Consider the following 27,689-nt stretch of genomic DNA (forward strand, 5'->3'; position numbering starts at 1 on the left):
ATTTACTTCCATTAGTTGTATCAAGGTAATCTTGTCCCTACTAGGATTTTACATGCTGGAATAGCTAACTCATGACAGCTATCTTGATGTAAAACAACAAAATGTTTTTGTTGACAGTGAAGACAGCAACAGATAGAGAGGAAGGCAGCATGAGATGAACACAAGATTTACTGGAGGGAGGAGTAAAGAGACACAAGGTATTTAAGTCTGGCTGGAGAAAGATCATGAAAGATATTTAAGTAGAAGTGCTATTTTTAACTGGTTTGTTAAGTGAAAAAGGTGCCAGTGGGGTGTGTGAGGATTGGAGTGATGTAGCTGTACATATTTTCATATACACAATAACAGCATCTGTCACTAGAAGTACATCCTCTGTTCCAGTGTAAAACCAATGTCCTCTGACAGAAGTATCCCTTGTATCACAAGCACTTTGAAAGGCCTATTATCCCTAGACAGAATCCCTAGGTTACTAGCCCTAATCTCTTAAATCTACTTTCAAGACAAACCTAGCACACTGCTAGTTGTAAGAAATGCTTTGTCTTCTAAAAGAAGACTATTTTAAAATCACTTATTTTCTGGGAAAGTTCATTGCATATTTTCCACTGTTTTATTACTGTGTTTTACTACTCTGTGGAAGCCCCCAATATATTAAATATTGTTTTTTGCCTTGGAAGTGACAGGAAGAAAATCTGTTGTGTGTGTGACTAGTAAATGCAAAGATCCTGCTGCCCCTGCCAGAGCACGTTATTAGTGCTTGCAGAGAAATGTACGTGACTTGCTGCAGACAACACAGAATTTGCCTGATGGTTTCTCAAAGCATAAGCCAAAAAAAAACAAAAAAAACCCAACTTCGATAACACCACAGCTAAAGTTACAAAACACATGGAAGTGTTTGTTTTTAAAAGAATATATTCTCATTTCTCAGAGTGAGCTAGACACACAGGTAAAACATTAACCAGTGTTTATATGCTGCTTTTCTTAATAAAAGGTTGGAAGAGAAAAAATTGTTAGGGAAAGACTAAAATGAGACAATCTTAATAAAATACCAGGTATGCATTGATATTTTACAGAACATAAAGAGGGTTGGTGTTAGCATTGGCAGCCGTAATACGACAGCCCACTATCTGTCTGAAGAGTTGACAACTCTTCTACTAAGTAACTTTCACTGTTTAAAAACCCCCAAATGGATGAGGGTCCTTATTTTGATTTTATACTTGTTTCTATAGTGTCCGCCTCTATGGCAGCTCAGGAATGATGGCAAATTTAGAGCTAGATAATAAGGCTGATTTTCAAGAGTGTCGAGGGACTTTAGCCACCCAAATCCCATTAGAATTAATCGATGTTATATGGCTAAATCCTCTTGTCAGCGATAAGGTCCTCTTTTATCTACAAAGCAAGTACTGAGCCATCCTCTCCTCCTCTTGCCATGAGGACTGGCTCAATGGGAAGAGAGGAATTCAGTCTCCAAAGCCTTTTCTGGTGAAACTGCTAACAAGGGGTTAAATACCACCTGTGATGGTGGTTTTGAGATTGTGGACGCTTGTCCACTATGGACTAGACTAAGACTTAATTTATTTCACAAACATAACCAAGCTAGCAATGAATTTGGGTTACTAGCAATAACCAGGACCCCTTTTCTCCCACTAAAGAATATAAATAACTCCCATTCAAATAACAGCAGTTATTTATAGCCTGCAAAGAAAAAAGTAGTTACTGACCTCCTGTAACTGCTGTTCTTCTAGACGTGTTGTACACATCCTTTCCACTCTTGGTGTGCAAGCAGCTCAGCTGCGCTCCTGGCCAAAGCGATGGCTTCGGTGATAGCTGTATCACAGGGCATGTTTCAAGAGGCTCAAACAGAGGCTCCATAAGTCCTGACAAAACTAATTTCAAGTCCAGGAGGAAGGGGACATAGACTTATCGACTCAAAGGTCAGAAGGGACCATTATGATCATCTAGTCTGACCTCCTGCACAACACAGGTCACAGAATCTCACCCACCCACTTCAATAACAAACCCCTAACCTATGTCTGAGTTACTGAAGTCCTCAAAACGTGGTTTAAAGACCTCAAGGTGCAGAGAATCCTCCAGCAAGTGACCCATGCCTCACACTGCAGAGGAAGGTGAAAAACCTCCAGGGCCTCTGCCAATCTGCCAACATGTTCCCATATCTGAGTGTATAACCTTTCTAGGCCTTTCAAAAATGTGATTGACATATATTTAGAAAAAAATAGAACAGTTGTCCATGTGAGGATGGAAAACTGACACTGCTGCCAAGTGGACCTTGATAAAACTGACAATGCTTGCTGTTTTAGATGCAATAGATAGTCCAGTATATGCTGGATGAAGACTAAATCAGCGAAATACAGGCTTGACAAAATCAGATGGAAAGACACTTCTACTTCGAAATGTAAGTAGTCTTGGTGGAAGTCTTTTTACTATGTAATAAGACATTGTGAACTTGCTCCAAGTCAGGCTCCTTTCTAGGATTTAGCAATGAAGCCTCTAGGCTGTTAAATTAAGTTCCCAGGGGGTTGGGTGTAGCAGCTGACTGTGATTCTGAAAAATTAAATCTGGGTTCAATGGAAGTGAAATCAGAGCCTCCATCAACAGACCCAGGAGAGTAGAGAACCAGTGCTGCTGAGGGACCATGCTAGGGCTATTAGTATCTTATGACTGATATTTAACAACGCTCTGTGTAGGAGTGGAATTGGAAGAAAAGCATAGCAGAGCTTGTTCAACCAGCGTAGGAGGAAAGCATCTGTGATGGAACTGGAACTGGAACCTTGTAGGAGCAAAACTGATGGCATGTCTTGTTGCTTTTGGTTGCAATAGGTCTATCTGTGGATTCACGCTGCCCCAAAATGTGTGTGGCAGATTCACTTGTGGTGACTTGTAAATAATCTACTTAGGTGGCCTGCCAGCTTATTCTGCATCCCTGGAAGGTAGTAGTCTTCAAGACTGATTGAATTGCAATGCAAAACTTCCACAGGTGAACTACCTCTTGACAAAGCAGGGAAGAGCTGCCTGTTGAGTGAAAACGTTGCTGCTGCGTTGTCTGTGAGAACAGCCTTTTTTCTTGACTGACATAGGAAAGATTGACACAGGCGGGCAGCCCTTAGCTCCCTGCTGTTGATGAGTAGAGACAGAAGCAATGGTCCTATCAACTGAGTTCTTTGCGTCTAGTTCAACCTGGAGCAAACTTCTCACTTCAGAATTCTCCTCATCAGCTAAAGAGAACTCTTATCTAGTGTCCTCCAGCAACATGTCCCTAAACTTTAAAAAGCAGTTCCAAATATTAAAATCATAATGTCCTAAAAGATCTTGTTGGTTGGCAATTCTGAGTGGCAACCCTGCAGCAGAATAAACTTTTCTACCAAATAAATCTAGTTTCTTCGCCTCTTTTGATTTGCAGGTTGCTGCCTGTTGGCCCTGTCTTTCTCTTTCATTGGCCACTGTCACTACCAAAGAACCTAGGGAATGATGGGAATATAGATATACAAACCCCTGGGAGGAAACATAATATTTACATTCAGCCCTTTTTGAGGTTGAAGGAAGGGATAAACGGGTCTATCAGAGTGACTTAATGGGGTCCAAAAATGCCTCATTAAAAGGTCAGGTCACCCAAGAAGGCCCTGTGGTGGCCAAAAATATCAGTAAGGCAATGGGAGGACTCCTTAACCTCCTCAACCTGGATCCTCAAACTTGAGGCAACCCTCTTCAGTAGCTCTTGGTGAGCCTCATAATCACTGGGAAGGGGTGAGGCACATCCTGAGGAAACTGCCTTGTCAGGAGAGGAGGATGAACAAGCCAGCCAGGGCCAGTGCAAGGAAGTTTTGTGCCCCACCCAGCTAACCCCGCCTGCCACCCCCCTGGCAGCTAACCACGCCCCCACCCGCGTCAGCTAACCTCACCCGCCGCAGCAAACCCAGCCCGCCACACACCCTCGACCCGGGGAGCCCCCCCCCGCAGCAGTGACCCCCTCCTGCAGCTAACTCTGCCTGGGGAGCCTCCCCACACTCTGTGGCAGCTAACCCCACCCGTGGAGCTCCCCCGTGGAAGCTGACCCTGCCCTCTCCGCAGCAACTAACATCACCTGGGGAGCCCAACCCAGCTCGCCTCCTCTGAGCACACCTTCTCTAATTCTTCTCCCCTCCCAGGCTTGTGGCGCCGATTGGAGAATTAGAGCGGGAGCTGTGTGCTCAGCGGAGGAGGCTGAGTGGAAGTGATCTGGAGCAGGGAGCAGTTCCCCTGTGCGCCCTCCACCCCCGTTACTGTGGGCGGCCCTCCGCGCCCCAGCTCACCTCCACTCCACCTCCTCGCCTGAGTGGGCTTTTAGACTCCCTCAACCACTAGGTGCCTTAGGTGGCCACCTAGTTTGCCTAGTGGTTGCACCGGCCCTGAAGCCAGCACAGGGTGAGGCGGCTCCTCCTTCACTAGCTGGCCAATAGGGTCTTCCGGCTCAGCACCAGGCCTGGTATCAGGCTCAGGAACAGGTGGCACTTGGTGAATAGACTTCCTACACCTCTCCAAGGACACAGAGCAGGATCACCTTGTGTATGACAAAGAAATCAGAGGAATCCCCACAGGTTTCAAAAGGGCCACTGGACAGGTGGTGGGCCCCAGTGACTTCCTGGCCACATGTCCGATTCTATTTCAGCCAGAGGATCTTGAGGCAACTCAGGGTAGTAATACCTAGGTGAGAAGTAGCATAACTGGCTCCGAAGCTGGGAAACATAAAAGCCAATCTCTTATTCAGAGGACTAAGAACCACCTTCTGCTGACCAAGGGGGTGGGGAGATCTGTCCCCGACAGTGCCAGAGACCGTTGCCAAGTCAGTGAAGAGTGTAGAGCAGCCAACATTGCAGGATTTCCCTTCGACAGTACTGAAGGAAATGAAGTGTGGGGCAACAGAGGTTGTCTCTATACCAAGCACTGCACTGACGATACTGTCACTCCTCTGCTGGTACCAGGGGCACAGTCTCCTGCACAGTACTTCTGAGGGGATTCTGCACCACTGGGCATGCACAGAATTTATGTCCCCCACAGATTTCTTTGCTTGCTGCAGAAAAATGACTCTCTGATTGGGAAGCAAAGCGAAGTCGCAAGAGTGGTCATGCGATCCTCCCCAGCAATATGTTTTGGGTGTGCCGGGCAGCCGGCAGAAAGGTAAATCACTGTGGGACAGGGGGTGGGACTAGGGGAGACCCGGCTGGTGGCTCCTACCCTGCACTGGGCTCAGCTGCTAGTCCCAGCTGGCCTGGGGAGGACAGGACTTCCTCTTCCCCCACACAGCATCCAGGACTGGGTCAGATCCACCCCCAGATTTCTCCCCCAGCTGCAGGAAGCTCTGCAAATTCCCCCCTCTCCCTACTTACTGCACCCATCGCTCCTCAGCTGCAGGGGAAGGGAATCTCTGTACAGGGAGTTGCTCCCCCATCTGCCCAACTCCCTGCATCCAGATATCCTCATACTCAGACCCTCCTGCTGACCCTCACCCCTCGTACTCAGACCCCCACCAATGAGCGCCACTCCCCCTGTACCTGGACCACCCTGATGAGTCACCTGCACCCAGATGCTCACTCCACTGAACCGTAACCAGCTGCACCTGGAACCCCACCCCACTGAGCCCCACTCCCCCAGCATCTGGACTCCCCACTGAGCCCCCCACACCTAGAGCCCCCTGCTGAGATCTATCCTCCCCAGACCCTACCCTGCCAAGTCCCAAACACCTTCATCTGGACCCCCCTGCAGTCAGATTACCGTTGTACCCAGAACCCCCGCAACAAGCCCCTGTGCATCCAAATCCTCCTTGCACCTGGATCACCCTCTGAGCCAACAGTATCCAGATTGCCCCCCACAGAACCCTCTCAACCCACATCTGGATCCCCCCACACTAAGCCCCTCAACATTTGGATCCTGCCTTGCTGAGCCTGCCTGCCCTCACCTAATGCACCTGGCATGGAGGGACAGGGCGTTGGGGTGTTTCTGTGGCAGGCCCAGTCCTTGCACTGTGCCAGGGTTGGGTCCAGCCTCACCGCTGAGTCTGTGTCCCTGGGAGGGGAGGGGGAAGCTGCACAGTGATCTCCCATCTCTGTGCAGCCAGTGGCCTGTGCTCCCCAATGACATGCTGGAGCCTCCACATTTATCTGACAAATAAAATTTGCAGAATTTTAAAATATTGTGTGCAGAATTTTTTATTTTTTGGTGCAGAATGCCCTCATAAGTAGCACAGCTGAGGATACCAGTGCTGATTTGCTGAGCCTATCTCTCACTGCTACAGATGCCTCTGGCATTGCCAGTACCAAGATGGTCTTGGGTTGCTACGGTACTGTAGATTTAAAAAGGCACTCCTTTGGGCACTAGACTTTACAGTATCTGTCTTGGTGCTAGTGTCAACAGTGCCAGTTTCTGCACTACCAATGAACTGGGGGGAGGGATGGCTCGGTGGTTTGATTATTGGCCTGCTAAATCCAGCATTGTGAGCTCAATCCTTGTGGGGGCTGCTTAGGGATCTGGGGCAACAATTGGTCCTGCTAGTGAAGGCAAGGGGCTGGACTCAATGACCTTTCAGTTCTAGGAGATTAGTATATCTCCAATTATTATTTATTTATTTAGAAGTGCGTTGGTCTTGGCTGCACTCTAGTCTTCTCCCTATGCTTAGAAGATTTTGATGCCAGTGACCTTCCTCTCTGGGTGGTCTTATGCCTCTTCTTAGGCACTGGAGAGGGCTAGCAATGCTGGGTTTTGGGCAACATAGGAGGCACATTCCTAACTGATGCTGAAACAGTTGGTGCGGACTAGGGTCTGATCATGAACGGCAGGTATAATAGGCAAGGGGAGGCATTTCCTCCCCCAGCACAGCTGTCCCTGCTGCCCAACAACTGGGCCGTGGTGCCCCTTCCCCAACTTTTTCCCTCCCTGCTCTGACCCTTCCCCCAGGCTCCCAGGGCTTGCTGCTGCTGCTGTCTGGAGTCTTCCTCCTCTCCTCCATCCCACTCCCTTCCCCCCTCGGAGGTCCCCACAGCTGCTGTTTGCGTCTCTCCTCACCCCACCGTCCCTGCGGGTGTGTGTGTGTGTGTGTGAGAGAGAGAGAGAATGCGAGTGGGGAGACAGTGGCAGATGGGGAGGGGGGGTGAGGAGGCAAGTGGAGGGGATTCCTGAGTAACTTTACACAGTGAAAATGCCTTCTAGAGATTTAATAGCAGAGATCACTGAAACTGTTAAAGAGCCATTAAAGTGGTAATGAAGCCATTTAACAGGCATTTGCCAATGCCCAGGAAGCCTTTGGCCACATTCAGCTGGATTTTATCTTGTAGGAAAATGTGTTATTGGGCTTAAAAACAGTTTCCAAATGACGACCCTTCAGTTATTCTCTGTACCCAGAAGTAGTAACTGCTAACCTGGCTCAAGGAGGAGTGACATGGCCAGTAAGTTTATTTCTTAATCTAGTCATTTTATTCAAACCCAGTTTAAGTAAACGAGTCTGGCAGGGAATTCTGTATAACAGTACTGGGTTTACAAGGGCACCAGTGGAGCCATGGCACCAGACCCATGCTCTAAAGAGCCCTGGCCCAGCCCACTCCACTGACATTGTGTCCCGAGGTGCTGGCTCCTCTCCCTTCTGGCTCCCCCCACGCCCGCTCGATCCTCTCATCCTGGTGGCTGACCAACTGGCTGAGTGCTCCTCTCTGCCCCTGTCACTGGCAGAGAGGAGCCCTCAGGTGCTGCCACTCTGGGCCGGTGACTGTCTGACTGTCTGCTTCGAGCTCCCCAGGAGCGTGGTCCCCCTTTCCCTGCCACTCTGCAGAAGCGGCAGGCTGGGGAAGTCGCCTCCTGCACTGCGAGCACCAGCGCCAGATGAGCAGGGCTGGATGGGACCTCTCTGTGCTCCAGAGCTTCAGCTGTCCTGCTCCCTAGCACTGTGCTTGGAGGGGGGATCCCTACTCTGCGCTGGTTCAGCAGGGCCAGTGAATACACCGAGGCGGCAGGGCAGAGGGACTGGTTCAGGGGGTGCTGGGCTGTGAGGGCCAGGGACACTGGGCAGTATGGGAGGTTTGTGTGTTTTGAGGTGCTAGGCAGTGGGAGGTCTGTTGGGGGGGCACTGGGCAGTGGAGAAAGTCTGTGTATGTTGGGATGCTGGGCATGGGGAGGTGTCTGTGGGACACTGTGTAGTTGTGGTGGTGGGGTTGTGGGGAAGGACACTGGGCAATGGCGGGTGGGAGAGATCTCTGTGTGTTGGGGTGCTAGGGAGTGGGGGTTCTGTGTGAGGTGCAGGGCAGTTGTGTGGCTGTGGGCAGGGGTGGTGATGTGCAGGGCGCTGTGCGTTTGTGCTGGAGGGGGTTGTGGATGGTGGCACTGGGCATAGCAGGTCTAGGGGGGCTCTGACCATACGTGGGGGAGAGTCTTGGGCAGGAGGGGCGGCGGTGTGGCACAGCATTGCTCCTGGCTGGCCCCTTGCTCTGAGGACCAACCTCCCTGTGCCATGCTCCATTGCCTCCAAAGGGGCCCACAAATATGTTTAGTGCTGGGCCCACAAAAGGTTAATCCGGCCCTGCTGTATAAGAAAGGTGTCATAAACAGATAGTTAAGGGTTAATGTCTCTCTTACCTGTAAAGGGTTAACAAACAGGGACCCCAAACACCTGACCAGAGGACCAATCAGGAGACAAAATAGTTTAAAATCTTGTGGGAGGGAAGCCTTTGTTTGTGGGTTTTGTTCTCTCTGAGTCCTGGATGGGGCTAGAGGTGTAACCAGGTTTCTGCCAATCTCCCTTCTACAGTCTCTTATCTCTTCAGAATTGTAAGTAGAAAAGGCGGCCATAGGCTTTTAATTTGTTTTCTTTTTCATTTGCATATGTGTACTTGCTGGAAGTAGCTTAAATTGTGTTTCTGCTGGAGAAAGTTTTTCTATTGTTTATAAGTTGAAAGACCCTGTAACTTTTTACCATCTAAAGTGCAGAGATAAACCTGTTACTTTTTTTCCCTTTTTTTTTTATTAAAAGCTTTGCTTTAAGACCTGTTTGAGTGTTTTCTCCTAGTTAAGGCTCAAAGAAGCTTGAGTCTATGTTGCCTGAGGGAGGGAATGGTAAAAGTTCCTCTTTGTGTTAGATTCACGGAGTTGAATCAGGTGATCTCCTAGTGTTTCCAGGGTGGGAAGGAGGGAGGAGGAAGGAAATGGTTTATTTCTCCTTGTTTTAAGAATCCAGGGGATCTGGGTTCTTGGGGTCCCCAGGGAAGGTTGGGGAGGTCAGAGTGCCCCAAACACTATATTTTTGGGTGGTGGCAGTACTATCAGATCTAAGCTGGTAATTAAGCTTAGAGGATTCAGGTGCTAGTATCTCATTTTCTGAACTCTAAGGTTCAGATCTGAGAAGGAATGCTATGACATGGTGTGCAGCGTATGGGAAAGATAAGAATCCAAAAGCCAGTAAGATTATAAATTTTTTTCCTCTGCTAGCTGCTCGTAAGCAGAGAGAGAAAAGGTTTTGTTTTAAACCTACAGCCAGAGATTTTTTTTTTCCTTGCTCGGTCTGGCTGTGCATAGATATGGCCTCAGGCAAGGGCCATTAGGTTTAACGACGGTCATTTGTTAAACAAAGCAGCCTTAAGTGGTCAGCAATGCACTACACCAGCAGAACACACATGCAAATGAAAGGTTTCTTTTTGTTCTAGTTTTATTCAGGAAGGCTTGTTAGAAAGACTCTGTTGGTTAGCAGCAGAGCAGACAACAGAGAGCCAGCATTTCAGAAAAAACAACACTAGAGGGCACCCCACACAAGAAAACAGGAACCATGACTTCCAAGGCAAAAGTGGATGCAGAGAAACAAATCAAAGAGGCAGACCACAGGCGAGATATGGGAAAAAAGAACTACAAGAGATGGAGCTGAGAGAAAGAAAAAGGGAGGCAGTTTACAAAAGAGAGCAAGCAGCCAAAGATGCAGACCACCAAAGACAGCTGGAATTCCCAAGGGAGACCTACCGGCAGCAGGCCCTGGAATTAGAAAAGGCTAAGCAACAGAACACAATTTAAGCTACTTCCAGCAAGTACACATATGCAAATGAAAAAGAAAACAAATTAAAAGCCTATGACCACCTTTTCTACTTACAATTCTGAACAGATAAGAGACTGTAGAAGGGAGATTGGTAGAAACCTGGTTACACCTCTAGCCCCATCCAGGACTCAGAAAGAACAAAACCAAACCCAAAACCCACAAACAAAGGCTTCCCTCCCATGAGATTTTAAACTATCTTGTCTCCTGATTGGTCCTCTGGTCAGGTGTTTGGGGTCCCTGTTTGTTAACTCTTTACAGGTAAGAGAGACATTAACCCTTAACTATCTCTTTATGACAAAAGGTGATTAAACTACTGCCTCAATGCAGGCTGTCAATGACAAGCACTTTTTCAAACTGAGAGATTAGGCTTCAGTTTGGCGCAAATAGACTGGCTTTTTGTCTCTCTGTATACAGTATACATAGATTCTCCTCTGCATGGCAGGGAATTCGATCTAGCAATTGAGCTCTACCTGTTGCCTGTTCAGTTCCCTTGGGGAATGTTATTAGTGCTTTAAGGTGAAAAGGGGAGAGGGTGTCACGGTGGGGGGCAGGGTGAGGAGGCGAGCAGTGAGCCAGCTGCACAGCAGGTTGTGGTGGGGGTCTCATGATGGTTGGGGAAAGGGAGGGGGGGTGAGGTGGCGAGCAGCAGATGGGCGAGCGGCAGGCGGGCATGGGAGGGGGTGAGTAGAGGGGAGTATATCTGGGGGGTAAAGAGGTGAGTGGCAAGTCAGTGGTAGGTGTGAGTGGGGCTTGGGCCAGAGCAGAGGTGCAGAGTGAGTGGGGCTGTGGGCGAAGAGACAGGACAAGGAGCTCGCCTCCTCCAGGAGAAGTTTCACCCACCAACCATGGGTCTGATGGAGATCTCAGGACTGCCTCCATGACCAAAAATTTTAGCCTGACCATGGTTTAAAGTCTTTTGCAAATTTTGCAATGATCTGAAATATGAGCTTCCCTTACATACTTTGAGCAGGTTGAGTGTGGGTCACTCACAAGCATTGGCCTAGTGCACATAGCTTTTGAACCCGTGACGGAGGAATTCCTCAATATTGAGAAACAGAAACCCCAAAACTGGGGACTGAAAATGAAATGAATCCTATCTACACCATTAATTAAGCACTAATCATCTACAACACTAAAATATTTATAATACATTTACAATGAGCACTCTTAGAGCACTTGCTACCGCAAGCCAAGCAATTCCAACCACTGTCATGAATGGTAAGAAGGAACTGAGGGGGCTCTGGGATGACTGGGCCCTTTATAACAGCATGCACTCGCGTACGATGGCAGAGGGGGCTCATGCTGCCCTGATGGGAGCCACTGATGAAAAAGTTTCTGATGACTGTGTGAGCGGTGCATAAAAACCAAGAGTGGAAGACACATGTGCAATCACTTGAAGAAGAATAATTCCCTAGGCTGGATTTAAACCAGTTACATAAAATTGAAACAAGCCACCTCTCACTACCAAAGCTATTCAGTCTGCTGTCCTGTGCTTGCCAATGAGCTCTTCACTCATCCTACATTAAGAATGCTAATTAAAACACATTAGAACTGCACAATAGCAAAAACCAGAGATATTAGTTAACACCAGGGGTAAAAGTAATTTACAGGAGTAACTGGCACTGCTGGAGTCCTGAGGGGGCATGGCCTCATCCAGAAGAGGCGTGGCCTCTCAAGATTTAAAGGCCCTGGGGCACCAGCTGTGGCTGGGAGACCCAGGGCTTTTAAATCAACAAGGGGCTCCCAGCTGAAGAGGTGGCTGGGAACCCCCCGGGGCTCAGGGGCAAATTAAAGGGCCTGGGGCGCCGGGGGGAACCCGGAGCTTTGCAGGGCTGGGGCAGGGATTTAAAGGGCCCAGAGCTCATGCCGCTGAAGGGAGCCCTTTAAATCCTGGCCGCAGCCTGGCCACCAGAGCGGCAGCCGGGATTCAAAGGGCTCTGGGCTGTCCGCAGCCGCAGGGAGCTCTGAGCCCTTTAAATTCCATCTGCGGCCTGGATTCAAAGGGCTCTGGGCTGCCTGCAGCCACGGTGAGCTCTGAGCCATTTAAATCCCGGCCCCAGCCCGGCTGCCGGAGCCACTGCAGGCAGGAGCATAGCTAGCAGGGTTCAGTGGAAGCAGCCGCTTCCCCTCAGGGCATCAGGCGCAGAAGCGGAACCTGCCGGCAGGCGCTGCCAACAGCACAGCCAGAGGAGCCATGGGGCGGCAGACCAGCACGGAAGCAGCGCTTGCCAGCCGCCTCTGACAGCAGCACGGCTGGAGGAGCCGTGCAGGGGCGGCAGACATGGCCGGAGGAGCGAGGGGGCTGGCTCCTCGGCTCAAGGCTTGGCGGCCAAGCGCTCCCCGGCCTCCTCCCGCCCCTTGCTAATGCGGCGGGGGCGGGGAGGCGAAAGGGCCCCTGTGCCTTTAAGGCCGCCTGGCTGGTGAGCCCCATGTGGAGCCCGCCGAGCACTGGGAGCAGGCCGGAAACAGGCTGCAAGGCAGGATGGAAGGTGAGCGGGGGGGAGGGTCCAGTCGGGGGCGTGGCCAGAGGAGGAGCCAGGGGAGGGGGCCTTTTTTATGTTTGCTCCCCTTACACTGAAAACCTGGCTATGCCACTGGCTGCCGGGATTCAAAGGGCCCTGGGCTGCCTGCAGCGGCGGGGAGCTCTGAGCCCATTAAATCTCAGCCGCGGCCGGGATTTAAAGGGCTCTGGGTGGGCAGCCCAGAGCCTTTTCAATCCCCGCCGTGAAAGTCAGTGTGGTTCAGCATGGCGTACTGGCTCTTGCCGGTACACCATACCGGACTGGACCGCCTTACTTTCACCTCTGGCTAACACAGATATATTGCTAAAGGAGCAAAAATACAAACAAATAGACCAATATACTTTTAAAGGAATAAAGAAAGATTTAAACACAGAACAGAAGGGGGTGGGAGGGCAGAAACATAAGCCACATACAAGAAGAAGAGAAAAGAACAGAAACAACAGACAGACTGAAAGAAATTCAACAGTAGCAGAGAAAATGCAGCTCAGAAGTAACAGACAAATATAAAGCAATAAGATAAAAAATAAAAGGAAAATATAGAAAAAGTATACAGTGAGCTAATACTTGGGCTTCAGAAGCATGCTAGCCACAGCTCCTGCTAAAGAACATAAAACATCAAAAAGAATAGCAAGAGAAAGCAAGTTTATGTCCTCAATTTTACAAATCTTTATTCTGTAGAAGGGAAGAACACCCTTTTTTCAGCTTGTTTTTCTGCCAAACATTAAATTTATTATTCTATTTAAAAAGACATTACAGTTTTTATCTGACAGTGCTTATTGACAGTGGTAATATAACGATGGCTACATACATGCTTCCATAATAAACACCATTGTCATTTGTTCATAAGAACTTTCTCAAAAATTATTTTTGGGTTGAAACTTTCCATATTGTGTCTCAGGACAAGCTCAGTTTTAGAGGAAGATAGGTGCAAAATTCATTGCACTGCTTTTCAACTAGAAAAGGCTCATTTCCATTTTAAAAGCATTTTTTCCCCACACAGAATGCCTATAAGCTGATATGATAAAAAGATGAACCTTTCAGTATGGGATTACTTCTTTTGAGGAAAGGCCTCTTGGCCCAGAGCCTTGTGCAGTAAAACCCCACAGGAGGGAGAGAGACAAATTCCAAAAGTTCAGTTTGCAATGTCGTTATCAAATGTTCCCTCGGGAGGAGGGATCTATGCTGCAGCAAAAGAAGCAAGCTGTGTAGCCAGGACTATCTATCATCAGGAAATGGAGCCATGAACTTTGTCCTGGGTCCAGTACAATTAGGGTGCAGAGTAGCATCATTAAGGAAGTTGACATCCTCCCTGCCCAGTATATAGCTTTGGGGCCCGGGAGGCAGATACACTCCACAGCTGCTTGATGATTCCTCCTGAGATCACCAGATGTTTCACAAGTCCTGAAATCCCTGGCAATTGATCATCAAATGTAGCAGTAGGCAAGGAAGCTGCAACTTAGTCCCTAACCTGAACTGTTGAAGCTCATATGCATTCCCTTAGTCCCTCTTGGTGAATGATGTGGAGGTATCCTGTTTCTGCCAAGGCCCACAATGAAGGTTGGGAGACAGACCAGGTACATAATGCAAAAGAAAGGAAGGCTAAGAAGAAGGGAGATAATGATCCTAAGAAGACACTGAGAAGGAATGGATGGGTGAAAAGAGGAAGAAAGGGAGACAAAAGGAGAAATAGCAACGTTTCAAAAAGAAGAAAGGAGAAATGTTAATTGGAGGGAAAACACTGAAGAAAAGAGACAAATAAACAGTGAAGTGGAAAAGTTACAAAGAAAGAGATAGGAAAAATGAAAAAAGAAAAAAAGCAGGATTGACTTGGTCCTCAGCTGCACTGAAGCAGATCACAATGCAGCTGAGGAGGCAGAGAATAAACCATTACTCCATCCCAACCCTATTTCCTTGAGGCTGGCTGAACCCTAGCACCCACCGACCCAGAATTGGTAAGTTCCACTTTGGAGAAACTAGGACTAAAGTGGTGTCTTCCCTCTCCCACAGCCATGTGGCCTTGGGGAAAAACTGAAGAGAAGACCTAGCCAGATACTCCAGCTAATAGGAGAAGCTGCAGAAGCAGCCAAAGCAGGAACATTTGGACATCCAGAGAACCTTCTACAGTTTTGATTGGACTTTCTCTACCTCATGCTGATGGGTTGTTTGCTCCCTCCCTCTCCTTCCTACCTCACAGTCTCTCATCTCAGCTTCACTCCATACCGGCCCCTCTTACCCTCTCCTCCCTTTATCCTGTCCCCCCAAACCCCTTCCCATCAATGTTCCCTCTCCCTTCACTCTCCTTTCCATTTAGCTGATCACCTCCTAACTAACCCTCCCCCCTCCAAAAAGCTCACCCTGAGGAACTAACATATTGTTTGCTGTCATAATGTAGTCCACTTTGCTGGTGTGTTATACCCCTCTCCTCGCCCTGTACCTGCCTTGACTCTTTAGACCAGGGGGTTGGCAACCTTTCAGAAGTGGTGTGCTGAGTCTTCATTTATTCACTCTGATTTAAGGTTTCATGTGCTAGTAATACATTTTAACGTTTTTATAAGTCTATAGTATATAATTAAACTATTGTTGTATGTAAAGTAAATAAGATTTTTAAAATGTTTAAGAAGCTTCATTTAAAATTAAATTAAAATGCAGAGCCCCCTGGACCAGTGGCCAGGACCTGAGCAGTGTGAGTGCCACTGAAAATCAGCTCACGTGCTGCCTTCGGCACGCATGCCATAGGTTGCCTACCCCTGATTTAGACTGTAAGCTCTTCAGGGCAGGGACTGTGTGCTACTGTGTGTATGTGTTGAGCACAGTGCTGAGCACAATGGGGCACCATTCTCACTGATCATTGGACACTACCATAATACACAGATTAATAAATAAAAAAACTAAGGTCTGCTCCAACTTGTACTAGCTTATAATGGCACTCAGGGGGACATTATATCAGCAAGGATGGTGGGTGTACAATGCACTTCGTTCCTGTCTCCTCCAGCCCCTTCCCATCCCCAAAATGTAACCTATGCTGGGGGTGGAAGGAGGGATGGAAGGAGCATATTGCTGGATGCACTGACTTTATGCCAGCTAATGATTCCCCTATGACTGGAGAACCTTCAGCTGCTCATTTAAAGCAGATTTATGGTCCCTATGCACTGCTCTGGCAGCATAAAGTTCTGGCATGGGCCAGGATATGGCCCATGATTTGGTAGTATTTTACAACCAGTCTGCAGGGGTATAAATAACTACACAATGAGATAGGCAGTGTTATTTTATTGCACACACAAAACTACATTAAAAGAACATTAAGGTTGCATTCTGGTACTCAAATATTGGGAAATGTCCATTTTTCCACAGGACCCCTACCTTATTCAGTGCATATGATGGACATACTCTGGGAATTAATCAGGGCTAAGTAGTTAATGAGGCTGTTGTCTGTAGGACCCCTGCCTCATTTATTGTAGAAACTGGAAAGTGTGTAGTGAATGAGGCAGAGGCTCTGGGCTCCTTATCTAATCTCAATTGCCATCACTCTGCTCCCCGCCTGCTCCTCATATCTGTCTCTCCCCTTCCTGGCTCCTTGTTTCTGTCCCAGTCTCCTTACTCAGCCAGTCCCAATTCCCTCCCCACTAACCTGTTTCCTTCACTCTCTCCCAGTCCCAGTCTCCCCACCCCAGCCAAATCTAATTTCCCTATCTCCTGTTCTAGTCTTCACCCCCATCTCTAGGTTCCTTGTCTCAATCTACTTATCATGCTACCTCCCCCAGGTCTGGCTTTTGTCCCTTCTGCATTTGTGTCAGGGCTTCTTTCTCCATACTGCTTAAGAACTAGCAGGAGAAGCACTGCCAGCAATAGAGAGAGTCTCCCTGCTCCCAGTTAGGGTTCCTGGCCTCACTCTGGTCCACCACAGCCAGAAGCAGCAACTGCAGGGAAATTCATTCTCAGCCCTGGGCTGCAGCATGCTCAGTGCAGATGGAATCTTGTAGAATTTAGCTGCAAAGCTCTACCAAGTCTCTACTGAGCATGTGCAAATGGAGGTTTTTCAAAGTGGCCTGCTTTAGGCAGATTTTCACAAAGATGGCAAAAGACAAAGGCCATTCCCCTGCCAAATTTCAAGTCCCCATTCCAAAGCATGCGGTCTTCTCAAAGACAAGGTCACCAGAATTTTTAACATGATCATAACACATATGTTTTCCCTAATCTCATTCTTGGAACCAGCTGAACCATTTTTGCTGGAGCTTTCAATATAAATAAATAAATAATTAAAAAAAAAATAAAAAATTAAGCCCAAGGCAGACACGTAACATGGGTTTGACAAAGCTGTAAGTGTCTTATAATGGAAGTGTTGGATAACTTAATTACATGTGACATTACCAGTTATGCTAATAACAGAAAGCTGCCAAAATATTGTAATAAAATAGATATGTGAATAAAAATACATATACAACACACGAACATATACTGTTTGGTGGGAAACATTACAGGACAGATTAATCTGACTTGTTATGTCTGTTGTAATTTTAAACCCATATAGAAGGAAAAAGTCATTATTTCTCTATCTGTCATGTTTAGGAGGGACATGTTCTGATGCACATTTAGTTTATTGCTGGAACGAGCAAAGGACTAGAAGTCAGGCCTCCTGCTTTCTAATCCCAGTTCTACTATTGATTCATTTTGTGACCCTGGACCTGTCATTTAGGACTAGAGCCACAAAGGTGTATAAGTACCTTACTGCCTCTTTAAGTGCCTAAATCCTCCATTTCAACACCACTGACATTCACAAAACTACCACTCAGCAGCTGCCTAACCCTTTAGACCGTAAATTTCTGATAGTGGACATACGCAAAGCCACCTAAGCCCTGACCTTGCACTACACTGACAATGTTCTCACAGCCCTCGCTATAGTCAAATCTCCAGAGGCCCTGAAGCAGAATTCTGAAACTAGGCGTTCCCTTGCCTATCTCACTAGCAGGGCCTATTCCTGTAGACATTCTCAAAGCACACCTAGAGCAGCAGTTCTCAAGTTTCATTGCACTGTGACCTCCTTCTGACAACAAAAATTACAATACAACACCAGGAGGGGGGACTGAAGCCTGAGTCCACTTGAGCCCTGCCACTCTGGGTGAGGGGCCAAAGCCCTGACGCTGCAGATTAGTGTGTGTGTGTGTGTGTGTGTGTGTGTGTGTGTGTGTGTGTGTGTGTGTGTGTGTGTGTGTGTGTGTGTGTGTGATAAATGGTCCAATGGTAACCTCTATGTTTTGGGGGACTGGAAGTAGAGTGTAAGGTGGAATTTTGCCCATAATGACATCAGCCAACCACAGAAATATAAGCTAACACCAGCTTTTGGAAAGTTTTGGAGAGAACATCCAACAACTAAAGTGCCATGGCAACGAATTGAGGTATATGATAATGAGCTGAAATCATAAATATACTAACATATAAAAGAAGGATACCTCAACATTAGTAAGGGGAGGAAATACAAATAAGGAAGAAGGGAAATACCCCTACTGAATATGCATTAGACATGGTAGCATCAGCGTAATATATTATAAAAGTGGTAACCCAGCCTGTGGGCAGGAGGATAGAGAGATGTAGACCTTGGGAGGTGCCAGAATGATGGCCACTGGTAAAGAAGAGGAAGGTGATGGTGATGAGGAAGATAATAACTAACATATCAGGTTGTTCTGCAAACTACCTTACTGAGTTAGAGTGTGCTAAATGTATTAATAAATTATTTGTAAATACAGACATATTCCTATAGTGTTAATGTTACAACTGTGCACATCGGGGTTCCCAACTATATAATAATTTTAATAATACTGGGCCTGATCTTGGGACAAGAACCTGTCAACCCTTAAAGTGATAACCTGGAATTTTTATCCATAATCTACAGATCAGGCTTTAGTGTCTCTGTCTTCCAATCTGTGAAATGAGGATAATACTTACATAATACAAGCACAAGAAGATATTTAAAGAAACTGAGAGGCAGAAAATTTAAAACGGATCCACGGAAACTTTTTTTAAACACAACACATAATTACCTTCTGGAACTCATTGCCACAAGATATCATTGAGACCACAAGCTTAATCTTCCTGAGTTAAAGCAGGCACTGTAGACTGCTGCACTGAAGTGGAAGAAGGGAAATTCCATTCTATTGAAGCAGCTTGTATCAAGGCCAGCACTATTGGTAGCAATTATAGTGACTGCATCAACACCTGTGCAGTTTTCCTCAATAAGGCATTAAACTCCGGCACAGGTTCCATTATATTGTAGCTGTTCAAAAATCATTAAAGCTTTAGGAGTTCACACCTGCAATCTCACTGGAAGCTGAGACAAAAGTGTAGAAATCTTAGCATGATGAATAATGTACTTCCTTCTGTACTCATTCTGTACTTGTTTATCATTACTGTCAAGAATTTTGAATGCAGAATCTGCAGTAGAACCCTCAGTGAATATTGTAGAGCAAAATTCTGCCCATAGCGGGCAGAATTTATACTTGTGGCAGCTTGATCAATCTTTTAATTTGCTACAGACCGGAAACAGGATCCAGGAAAAAGATCAGAACAGGCATTTTATATTCTCCATTTAAAAAAACCAGAGCAATAAAGTAAGTACCTAATGAGACACAGCATTGACAGCTGAAATTCTTAAGTATCCAGTCCACAAGTAAACTGATTCTAGTAATTAAATACAGGTATCATAAAAAGGTTCCGCTTAGGGCCAAACTTTAAAATTCTTCTATCAGAAGGACTAAAATGGTTTTACATCCCAGATAGTATAGAATAAAATTGCCTGGGAGGCTAGTCCAGAACGGAGAGGGTTAATTCCATAAAATTCACAGTCATGTCAATTGTAAATAATTCCAGTGAGACTTGTTCAGATAGTACTGCAGCATTACTGAAAAACACACTACAACTAAAACGAGCTGTTATAAAATCCACCAAAACCTAAGACATATAAAAAGTTTATTAGTCATCACTGAGTTAAAATGTAAACAAGTTCTTTTTAGAGGAATCCAAAAATCTTTATGTCCAAGGTCTGCAGGGCCATAAAACTGGCTGAGAACATTTTAAAATCTTTTAATTAATCACAAGATTTTATAGGCTCTCACAAACTGTAAAGTAAACATTTACAAGGTAGAGTAAAAGGAAGTCGTCTTTGTACTAAGCAAGCTTACTAACCGTTCAGATCTACCCCACTGGGTCAACCAACTTAGAACTTTACACCAAGTAGCTGTTATACAAACACTAAGCTCCAGAGCATCAATGCTGCATTCTAGAGTTCTATTTGTTCATTGATGCAGAAGGGTTTAAGCATGTCAACTGCTGTGAACACAGAATCATAGGACTGGAAGGGACTTCGAGAGGTCATCTAGTCCAGTCCTCTGCACTCATGGCAGGACAAAGTAGTATCATTCTAGACCATTCCTGACAAGTGTTTGTCCACCCTGCTCTTAAAAATCTCCAATGATGGAGATTCCACAACCTCCCTAGGCAATTTATTCCAGTGCTTAACCATCCTGACAGTTAGAAAGTTTTTCCTAATGTCCAACCTAAGCCTCCCTTGCTGCAATTTAAGCCCATTGTTTCTTGTCCTATCCTCAGAGATTACGAAGAACAATTCTTCTCCCTCCTCCTTGTAACAACCTTTTATGTACTTGAAAACATTTGGGAGAACAGATCCCAGCTCTATATCTCTATAATTCATGGACACACCATTAAAATACACCCAAAGAATATATTACAAGCATCATAAAGAAATCCATGTCCCAGAAGGCACCTTGCCCTCATTTGCTTTCTCTACAAATAGTTTATATGGACTGATTAAGATGCAACAAAAAGGAAGAAGTTTTGGCATCTTGGCAACAAAAATGTTTTTAAAAGCTGTATCCAGTTGACAAGAGTAATTTTTTACTCAGCTATACAAAACATAACTAATTAGAGGTATTTAGCGCAATTATTTAAAAAAGCAATAAAAACTTTGCCTCTGCAATAAGTGCTTTAACCTACCTCATAATACATAGGCACCTCTTTAACCTTTTTTCCCTTTTGACTTCCAACTTCCATGATCTGTAAGAAAAGCAAAGTGCAGTACTGTGTTTATTATCTTCATAATTTTTTTCTTGATTACCCTCAGACTCCCTGACAGTAAGATATATTAGACTGTGGCATAATCTTCTAACGGATGTGGTGAAAGCTCCATCACTTTGGACATTTAAAACTAGTCTGGACAAAACCCTGGACTACAGTGCATTGACACAGGATGGACTAGCTTACCTAATAGGGTTGTTTTCTTATTTAAACTAATCTATTAATTTTAAATTAACACAGCAGCCCTTGTGGCTAAAGAGAAAAAGTCTACCAAGTCTTCAAGAGGTTTTAATAATAAACCATTTTAAATACCTGTCCCAAAATTCCTTCCCACGATACCTCGCTGAAGAGCTTCCGCTGTGGCACCTGCACAGCAAGAGACAAGGCTTGTGTGTGGACTTCATCCTCAATTTTGTTCCCAACAACAAACGCAATGCTAGGCTTCCAATTATCCTGTAGATTTTCCAAAATAAAAAATACATGCATTTAAAAAGTCTCGTTTTTGAGTTTTAAGAAACAAGTTATACAGATTACTTCTTTACCAAAGGCAGTTGGTGAAGTCCATAATGTGTATTGAGTATTTCCATGTATGCCACACTTTAGAATACATAATATAAAATTTTAATAAGCATAAACACATGTTGTCCTACTTCTTTTCTCCCATCAGGTGGCAGCATTGTGCTATATAAAACAAAACACTTTCATAACACAATGTAACAATTTCTTTATTGGTGAATGCTCCATTAGCACAATTGGAGGAATATTTTAGGATGACATTTGCAGACATGCCAGCCTTTAGAATTGAAAAAGAAGCTGAATTTTGTTTGTTGTTGAAAAAAATAAATGAAAAAGAGTTCCAAGTTCCTAGCCTGAAGAATTACGATATACCAAATGTAACTTCCTGAAATTTAGAGCATTCAGATATTTGAAAACAAAACTTTTATGAACAAAAAGGAATATTACTATTATTTACCTAAAATTCTGTATTAAAATATACATGACAAGGGCAAGTTATGTTCTGTTAAAATACCAATAAATGAGCACAAAAACTACCAGGTTGCAAACGTGCTGACATATTTCCTAGCAGAATGCATGCAGAATTATATGAAAAAAAGAATACAAACTCAATTCTGCAGAAATATAAAACAAACATAAATTATACTGTATGGTCATTCTTTGGTGATATCTCCATAATGAGAGTATCAAACTACGCTGGAGAACTTGTAAGGGAGACAGTTACTCTCCCTGTCTTCTGAGCATCTTTTCCTTGAACTCCTTCCTTCTGGAAACCCTGCCTCTTGCCAGGGCCCTTCCATGGTCTGGGCCCATCTTCCCCAGCACCTCTATGCCCATCTCCAGGGCTCCCAGCATAAGAACCAGAAGCAGTGGAAACAGAAGCATTTCGGCTGGGGTTCACACTGTGTGGAAGTTTGAAAATCTCACCCTTTTTAATCATATGTTCACATGCTCCAATTGCACAGCTTACAATAAAGATGCATAAGGCCTTGTCTACACTATAGTGGGAGATCAATCTAAGTTATGCAACTTCAGCTACATGAATAACATAGCTGAAGTTGATGTACTTAGATTTACTTACCATGGGGTCCACACAATGCGATGTTGACTAGAGACGCTCTCCCGTCAACTCCTCTTGCGCTTCTCATTCCAGTGGAGTACAGGAGTCGACAGGAGAGCAATCTGCGGTCAATTTAGCGAGTCTTCACTAGACCTGCTAAATCAACCACCAATGCATCGATCAGCACGTTTCAAACTCTCGGTAAGTGTAAACAAGGCCTAAGTAAGGTGTCTCAGTGGTCAACATAGTAAAAGGAGGCTGATTGGTAGCCAATGCCAGAGAGACATCATTTGTAGGCATCATGAGAACAGCAGGTTTTAAGGAGGAATTTTAAAAAGAATAAAGTGGTGACTTTATGAAATTTTATGGAGAATTCTTCCAATTCACAAGGGATGGTATGCAGGAATGTATGAATGTGTTTGTGGGAAAAAATGATGTAATCAAGCCCAGCATTGTTGGCAGAGCAAAGGCAGGAGTCAACTTTGCATAAAGAAATTACATTTGATAGGTAGGATGAGTGGAGGGCTTTCTCCTTGACCTTCCAATCTATTCACCCTTCACCTCTCCATTTGTTCCTACCAACTTCTTAAACTGTTTTAGGAGGAAAATAATTAAACACGTACATCTTGGCTAATTGATGACTGGGAATGAGAAAAAAAGATATGTAACTGTCTACAAATATTTCACAGTGTAAGCATTTAGGATGGAGGGAGGGAAATGGTTCATTGTAGTCCAAGATGGCATGACTACAAGTAATGGGATGAAAGAACGAAAAAGAAAACTTAGACCATGTCTACACTTGCGGCAGTGTGGAGGGTACCTGTAGCTACACACAACAGTGAAAGGTTCTGGCAGGGGGGAGGCAGCAGGGAAAGCTCTGGCAGCCCTTTCCTTTTCCCTGCTGCCTCTTCCCTCCCAGAGCCATTCCTAGCTGTCAGACTCTTTCATTATAGTGAGGAACGGCTCTGGCAGCAGGATGTTACACTGCTCCAAAGAGCAGTGTAGACATGGGAGGCACTGCTTGGGCATGTAGATAGCCATGTAGGGTATATAACAGGGGAGCCAAACAGCAGCTCTTTTACAGTTAGGGTGAAGATTGTGGAACCCCCCCCCGACACCTGCCTATTCTCAGCCAATCAGATTGAGAGTGGGGAGTTCAGGGCTTCTGCTCTCCGGTGGTGGGACTAGGCAGGGCTGTTGCAAGGATGTTTTCACGTCCTAGGTGGAACTTCCACCTTGTGCCCTCCCCCGTCCCTGAGCCCCCGCCCTGAGGTGCCCCCCCGCGGCAGCTCCCCCCCTCTGCCGAGGCACATATCCCCCGTGGCAGCTTAGGCGCCGCAAGCCTGGGAGGCGGGAGAAGTGAAGCAGCCATGGCATGCTTGGAGATGAGGCGAGGCAGGGGTGAGCTGGGGCGGGGAGTTCCCCTGCATGCCATCCCCACAAACACTTGCTGCATGCGGCCCTCCCCGCGCTCCCTTGCCCCAGCTCCCTCCGCCTAAATGCCAGCAGCGACCGGGGCAGCCGAAGATCCGGATGCCGCGGTCACTGCCGAAGAAAATACTGCCCCCCAAATTCTTGTGCCCTAGGCGACCGCCTAGGTCACCTAAATGGTTGCACCGGCCCTGGGACTAGGGGCTTCTGCCAGAGATGACTATACCTGCTGAGAGCAGGGGGCACAATTTAAAGGTTCATCCCACCCCCAGTAGCCTATGTCACACCCAGAGCGCCATTTCAGATTTTGGTGGGGTGGGGGCAACTTTAACCATGATTCCAGAGGCTGCTTGGACAATTGAAAATTCTTGGTTTTTTGCAGATTATAACATAGATACAGTGCTCCTGTTAGATAATAATTTCTAATTCCTATATAAAGAAAGAAAATTAAATAAGGGTCAGACCCTAGCTCTAATACTAACATGTTCTGACATTTTGTGTAAAAAGAGACACTGGTTAGGTTTAAACATTTAATGTATATTCTTACTTTGTTACTAATTCTTGAATACAATGATTGAAACAATTGTAGAAAAATTTAGATTACTCTCTATTACTTTTTTACTGTTCATCAAGCTTGGAACAGATCATTTAACTTTTGGAAACATCCTACTAGGGCAAGGCCCTGAGAGTTATACCGCATCTGCCTGGGGCTCTAGGGATGTTACCCCACTACAAATAATAGACTAGAAACTGACTTTAAACAGGAGTGAAACAGACAATTTCAAGTCATTTTCATAGTATTGTCAACCCCAAATATTCAAAAATCATGAATCAGGCTCACCAAAAATCATGAGATTCACTTTAAGATTATGTAAAAATAATATATTTGGTGTTTTTTTAATTTACATTCTGCTTTTTGAGCCTTTAGGGTGCACTGGGATCACATTTTGAAGCTTTCTCCAGAGGCACAAGAGTTAGAAACTTCAATTTTTCTTTAAGAATGAAGGCTGAAATCATCATATATCACTTGACTCCAGGAGCTGGGGCTTTACAAAAACAATAATTATCATGACTCTCATAACAAAATCATGAGAGTTGGCAACACTGCTTCTGTTTAAAGACTAGCTATTCCCCAGAAGGGTCTTAAACACAACACTACGGTGATTGAGTTGCAGTCTCCACAGGAGAATATTTTAAAGTAAACACTAAGAAAATTCCACGTTTTAAAGTTGAGAAAAAAATTGAGACTTCTGAGATATATCAGGGCCACTCAGGCAGAAACGGAAAATAAATAGGCATAGGAGCTCTGGGCAGCTCTTCCTCTTGAAAAAAAGTTGGAGGGTCAAATCTTCTAGTCCTTAATCAAGTAAAACTATTGGCATCAGTGCCTCCACTCATAGATATTAACATCACAGTGAAGATGTGATAACGTGTGGTCAATAACTATACGCTTCATACTTAAATATCTGAGCCATCTTACCCAGAGTTACATATCTTATATGCATCGCCTCAGGAACTACATATTTGGGTTCATCTAAAGACTTCCTGATCATTAATTTAATTACCAGCCCTTTCTTATCTCAATTACCCTGCCTCCATTTGTAAACAAGACACCAATTCCCTGCCCCGGGGGCACAAACTGGGAGAAGCACTTTTCTGAGGAACTCACATTCCACACTAAGGCCCCATCTATATTGGCAAGTTTCTGTGCAGCAAAGCAGCTTTCTGCCCTGTAACTCCCGAGGAGTATACACTGCTAAGCCATTTAGTGCGCAGAAACTATGCAGTTGTAGTGCTCTAAAAAAACCCACCCCGACGAGAGGCGTAGAGCTTTCTGCGCTGGGGCTACAGTGCTGAGGTGCCAGTGTAGACACCGTGGTGATTACAGCACTGCAACTGGCCTCCAGGAGTGTCCCACAATGCCTGTTATCACCTCTCTGGTCATCAGTTTGAACTCTACTGCCCTGCCCTCAGGTGACCAACCATCATCCCCACCCCAGACATTCCTTTGGAAATTTGAAAGTCCCCTTCCTGTTTCCTCGGTGATGTGTGCAGTGGTCACAGCGCATCTTTCCAGGTGGCTATGCCTGCTCCATGCAACAGGCGATTCCCCACTTGGAGCAATGCCAAGCTGCTGGACCTCATGGGCATTTAGGGAGAGGAAGCTGTGCAGTACTAGCTGCACTCCAGCCATAGGAATTATTATACCTATGGACAGATTTCACGATGCATGATAGAAAGGCGCCATGACCGGGACACATTGCAGCATAGGGCAAAAGTGAAGGAGCTGCGGAACACCTACCACAAGGTGTGGGAGGCAAACTGCCACTCCGGTGCTGTGCCCACGAGCTACCTGTTCTACAAAGATGGATGGAATACTCGGTGGCGACTCCACCTCCACTGCAAAGGCCCCTGTGGATACTATGTTGGCTCACATGCCAGTGGAGAGTAGACCGAGCCAGGAGGAGGAAATTTTAGATGAAGAGGGGGAGGGGGACCCAGAGGCAGAGGATGGCTCGGAGGCCACAGATGAACGCAGTCAGGAGCTCTACCCCAGAGGAGCCTAGCCAGTCACGCCAGTTGGATCTTGGCAAAGCGCAAACAGGAGAGGAGGCCCCCGGTAAGTGGATCTGATTTTGGGAATTGCTGAAGCAATTTGCTGGGGGCAGGAGCGATGCAGAAAGCAGGCTAGTCTATTCTGAGTAGCCGAACAGGCTGTTGATAGACTCCCTCACTTCACGGGAATTTCCCTCAGAGACCTCCAGGAAACTGTCATGGAGGTACTGGGCAATCTGCTGCCAAAGGTTCCTCAGCAGAGCTGCTTTGTTTTTTGCCCCATTAATCGTAACTTTCCCGCTCCACTCTGCCATCACGGTGGGTGGGGGGGTAGAGGGGGACATGGCTGCACACAGGTGAGCCACATAGTGGTCAGGGCAGAAGCCGCAGGCTTGGAGAAGACCCTCCCTTGACTCCCTGCTCACCCTCTGCAGCGAGATATCTTCCATAATGATCACATCCTATGGGAAGTGTGGGGACAGGAATGATTATCAAGTCCCCCCACAATGCTCGCTGTCCCCAAGAGCCATGTACCCAATGTACAGCTGGGTCCGGGAGGAGTGATTCATCCTGACTCTGCAGCTACTCACCATTTTGGGGGTCTTGTGGCTCATGTGTGCTTGCCTGTGGTCAGCCAGTTAGTAACAGGTGTGTTTTAAAGTTAGTTTTAAAGCCAGTTAGAGTACTGGCTGTGTTTTAAAGCAGGAATCAGTGTTGTCTGTGTTGCAAACAATACTGCTTCTATAAAATGTTGCATTTAAACTTCACAGAGATGATCTTGGGAGGTCAGCCTCCCTTATCAGCAGCAGAACGGCTACGCAGAATTAGAAAGCAGCCACGAAGAACTAAGGAGGACTTTCTCTGTGAGGTTATGATGCACTCCGCTGCCGATATACAGGAATTGAAGGAGTGGTGGGACAGCGAGAAGAGGGACCGAAAGGAGAACGCATCACACCAGAAAGAAGCCATGGAGCAGCTCTTAAATGTTATGAAGCGCCAAGTGGACACGCTCCAGGCGATACTAGCTCTTCAAACCGAGCAGCTCCGTGCCCGCCTTCCCCTGCAGCCGCTGTCACAAAACTCCTTCCCATGTGCCCCCCCCACACCACCAACACACAGTTATCAACCTCCTGGCTCCACTCTCTACCCGCAGCATTCCACTCCTCCCTCCTCATAGTCCAGCAGTGTGGACTCCCACTACCCACTGCACTCAACAGCAATCCCTCTGCAGTTTGGCCCTGCTGAAGTACAATACCCGCTACATTGTACTCCAAAGGATAAGACTGGGTATGATCCCTGGACATACCCAAATCTGTAGCAGTCCCGGGACCACTCCTCCTTGGGACACCTTCCCATCCCCCTCCCTCCTGATGTATTTTTGCCATTTGACTCTCTGCTCCGGTTGTTGTCTTTTAATAAAATAATTGCATTGGTTTGAAAGCAATCTTTATTCTATTAAATGAAAGCA

The 27,689-nt window shown here is 46.1% G+C and overlaps 1 protein-coding gene across 5 annotated transcripts in view; it reads right to left on the bottom strand.

Annotated features, from left to right (window-relative positions):
• The window catches only part of SPAG17 (sperm associated antigen 17), a 300,949-nt gene that overhangs the window by 255,690 nt on the left and 17,570 nt on the right, over nt 1-27,689 (bottom strand). For all 5 annotated transcript variants that reach the window (XR_003996664.1, XM_030534836.1, XM_030534846.1 and 2 more), the window contains exons 2-3: nt 20,971-21,111; nt 20,578-20,637 (exon numbers count right to left, since the gene is read on the bottom strand). Coding sequence is in view for 4 of the 5 variants with exons in the window: in XM_030534836.1 (XP_030390696.1) it covers nt 20,578-20,637; nt 20,971-21,111 (201 nt within the window). In the remaining variant the exon portion in view is untranslated. The remainder of the gene's footprint in view (nt 1-20,577; nt 20,638-20,970; nt 21,112-27,689) is intronic.

This window comes from Gopherus evgoodei, chromosome 1 (assembly GCF_007399415.2).
Source record: "Gopherus evgoodei ecotype Sinaloan lineage chromosome 1, rGopEvg1_v1.p, whole genome shotgun sequence".
Classification (NCBI taxonomy): Eukaryota; Metazoa; Chordata; order Testudines; family Testudinidae; genus Gopherus; species Gopherus evgoodei.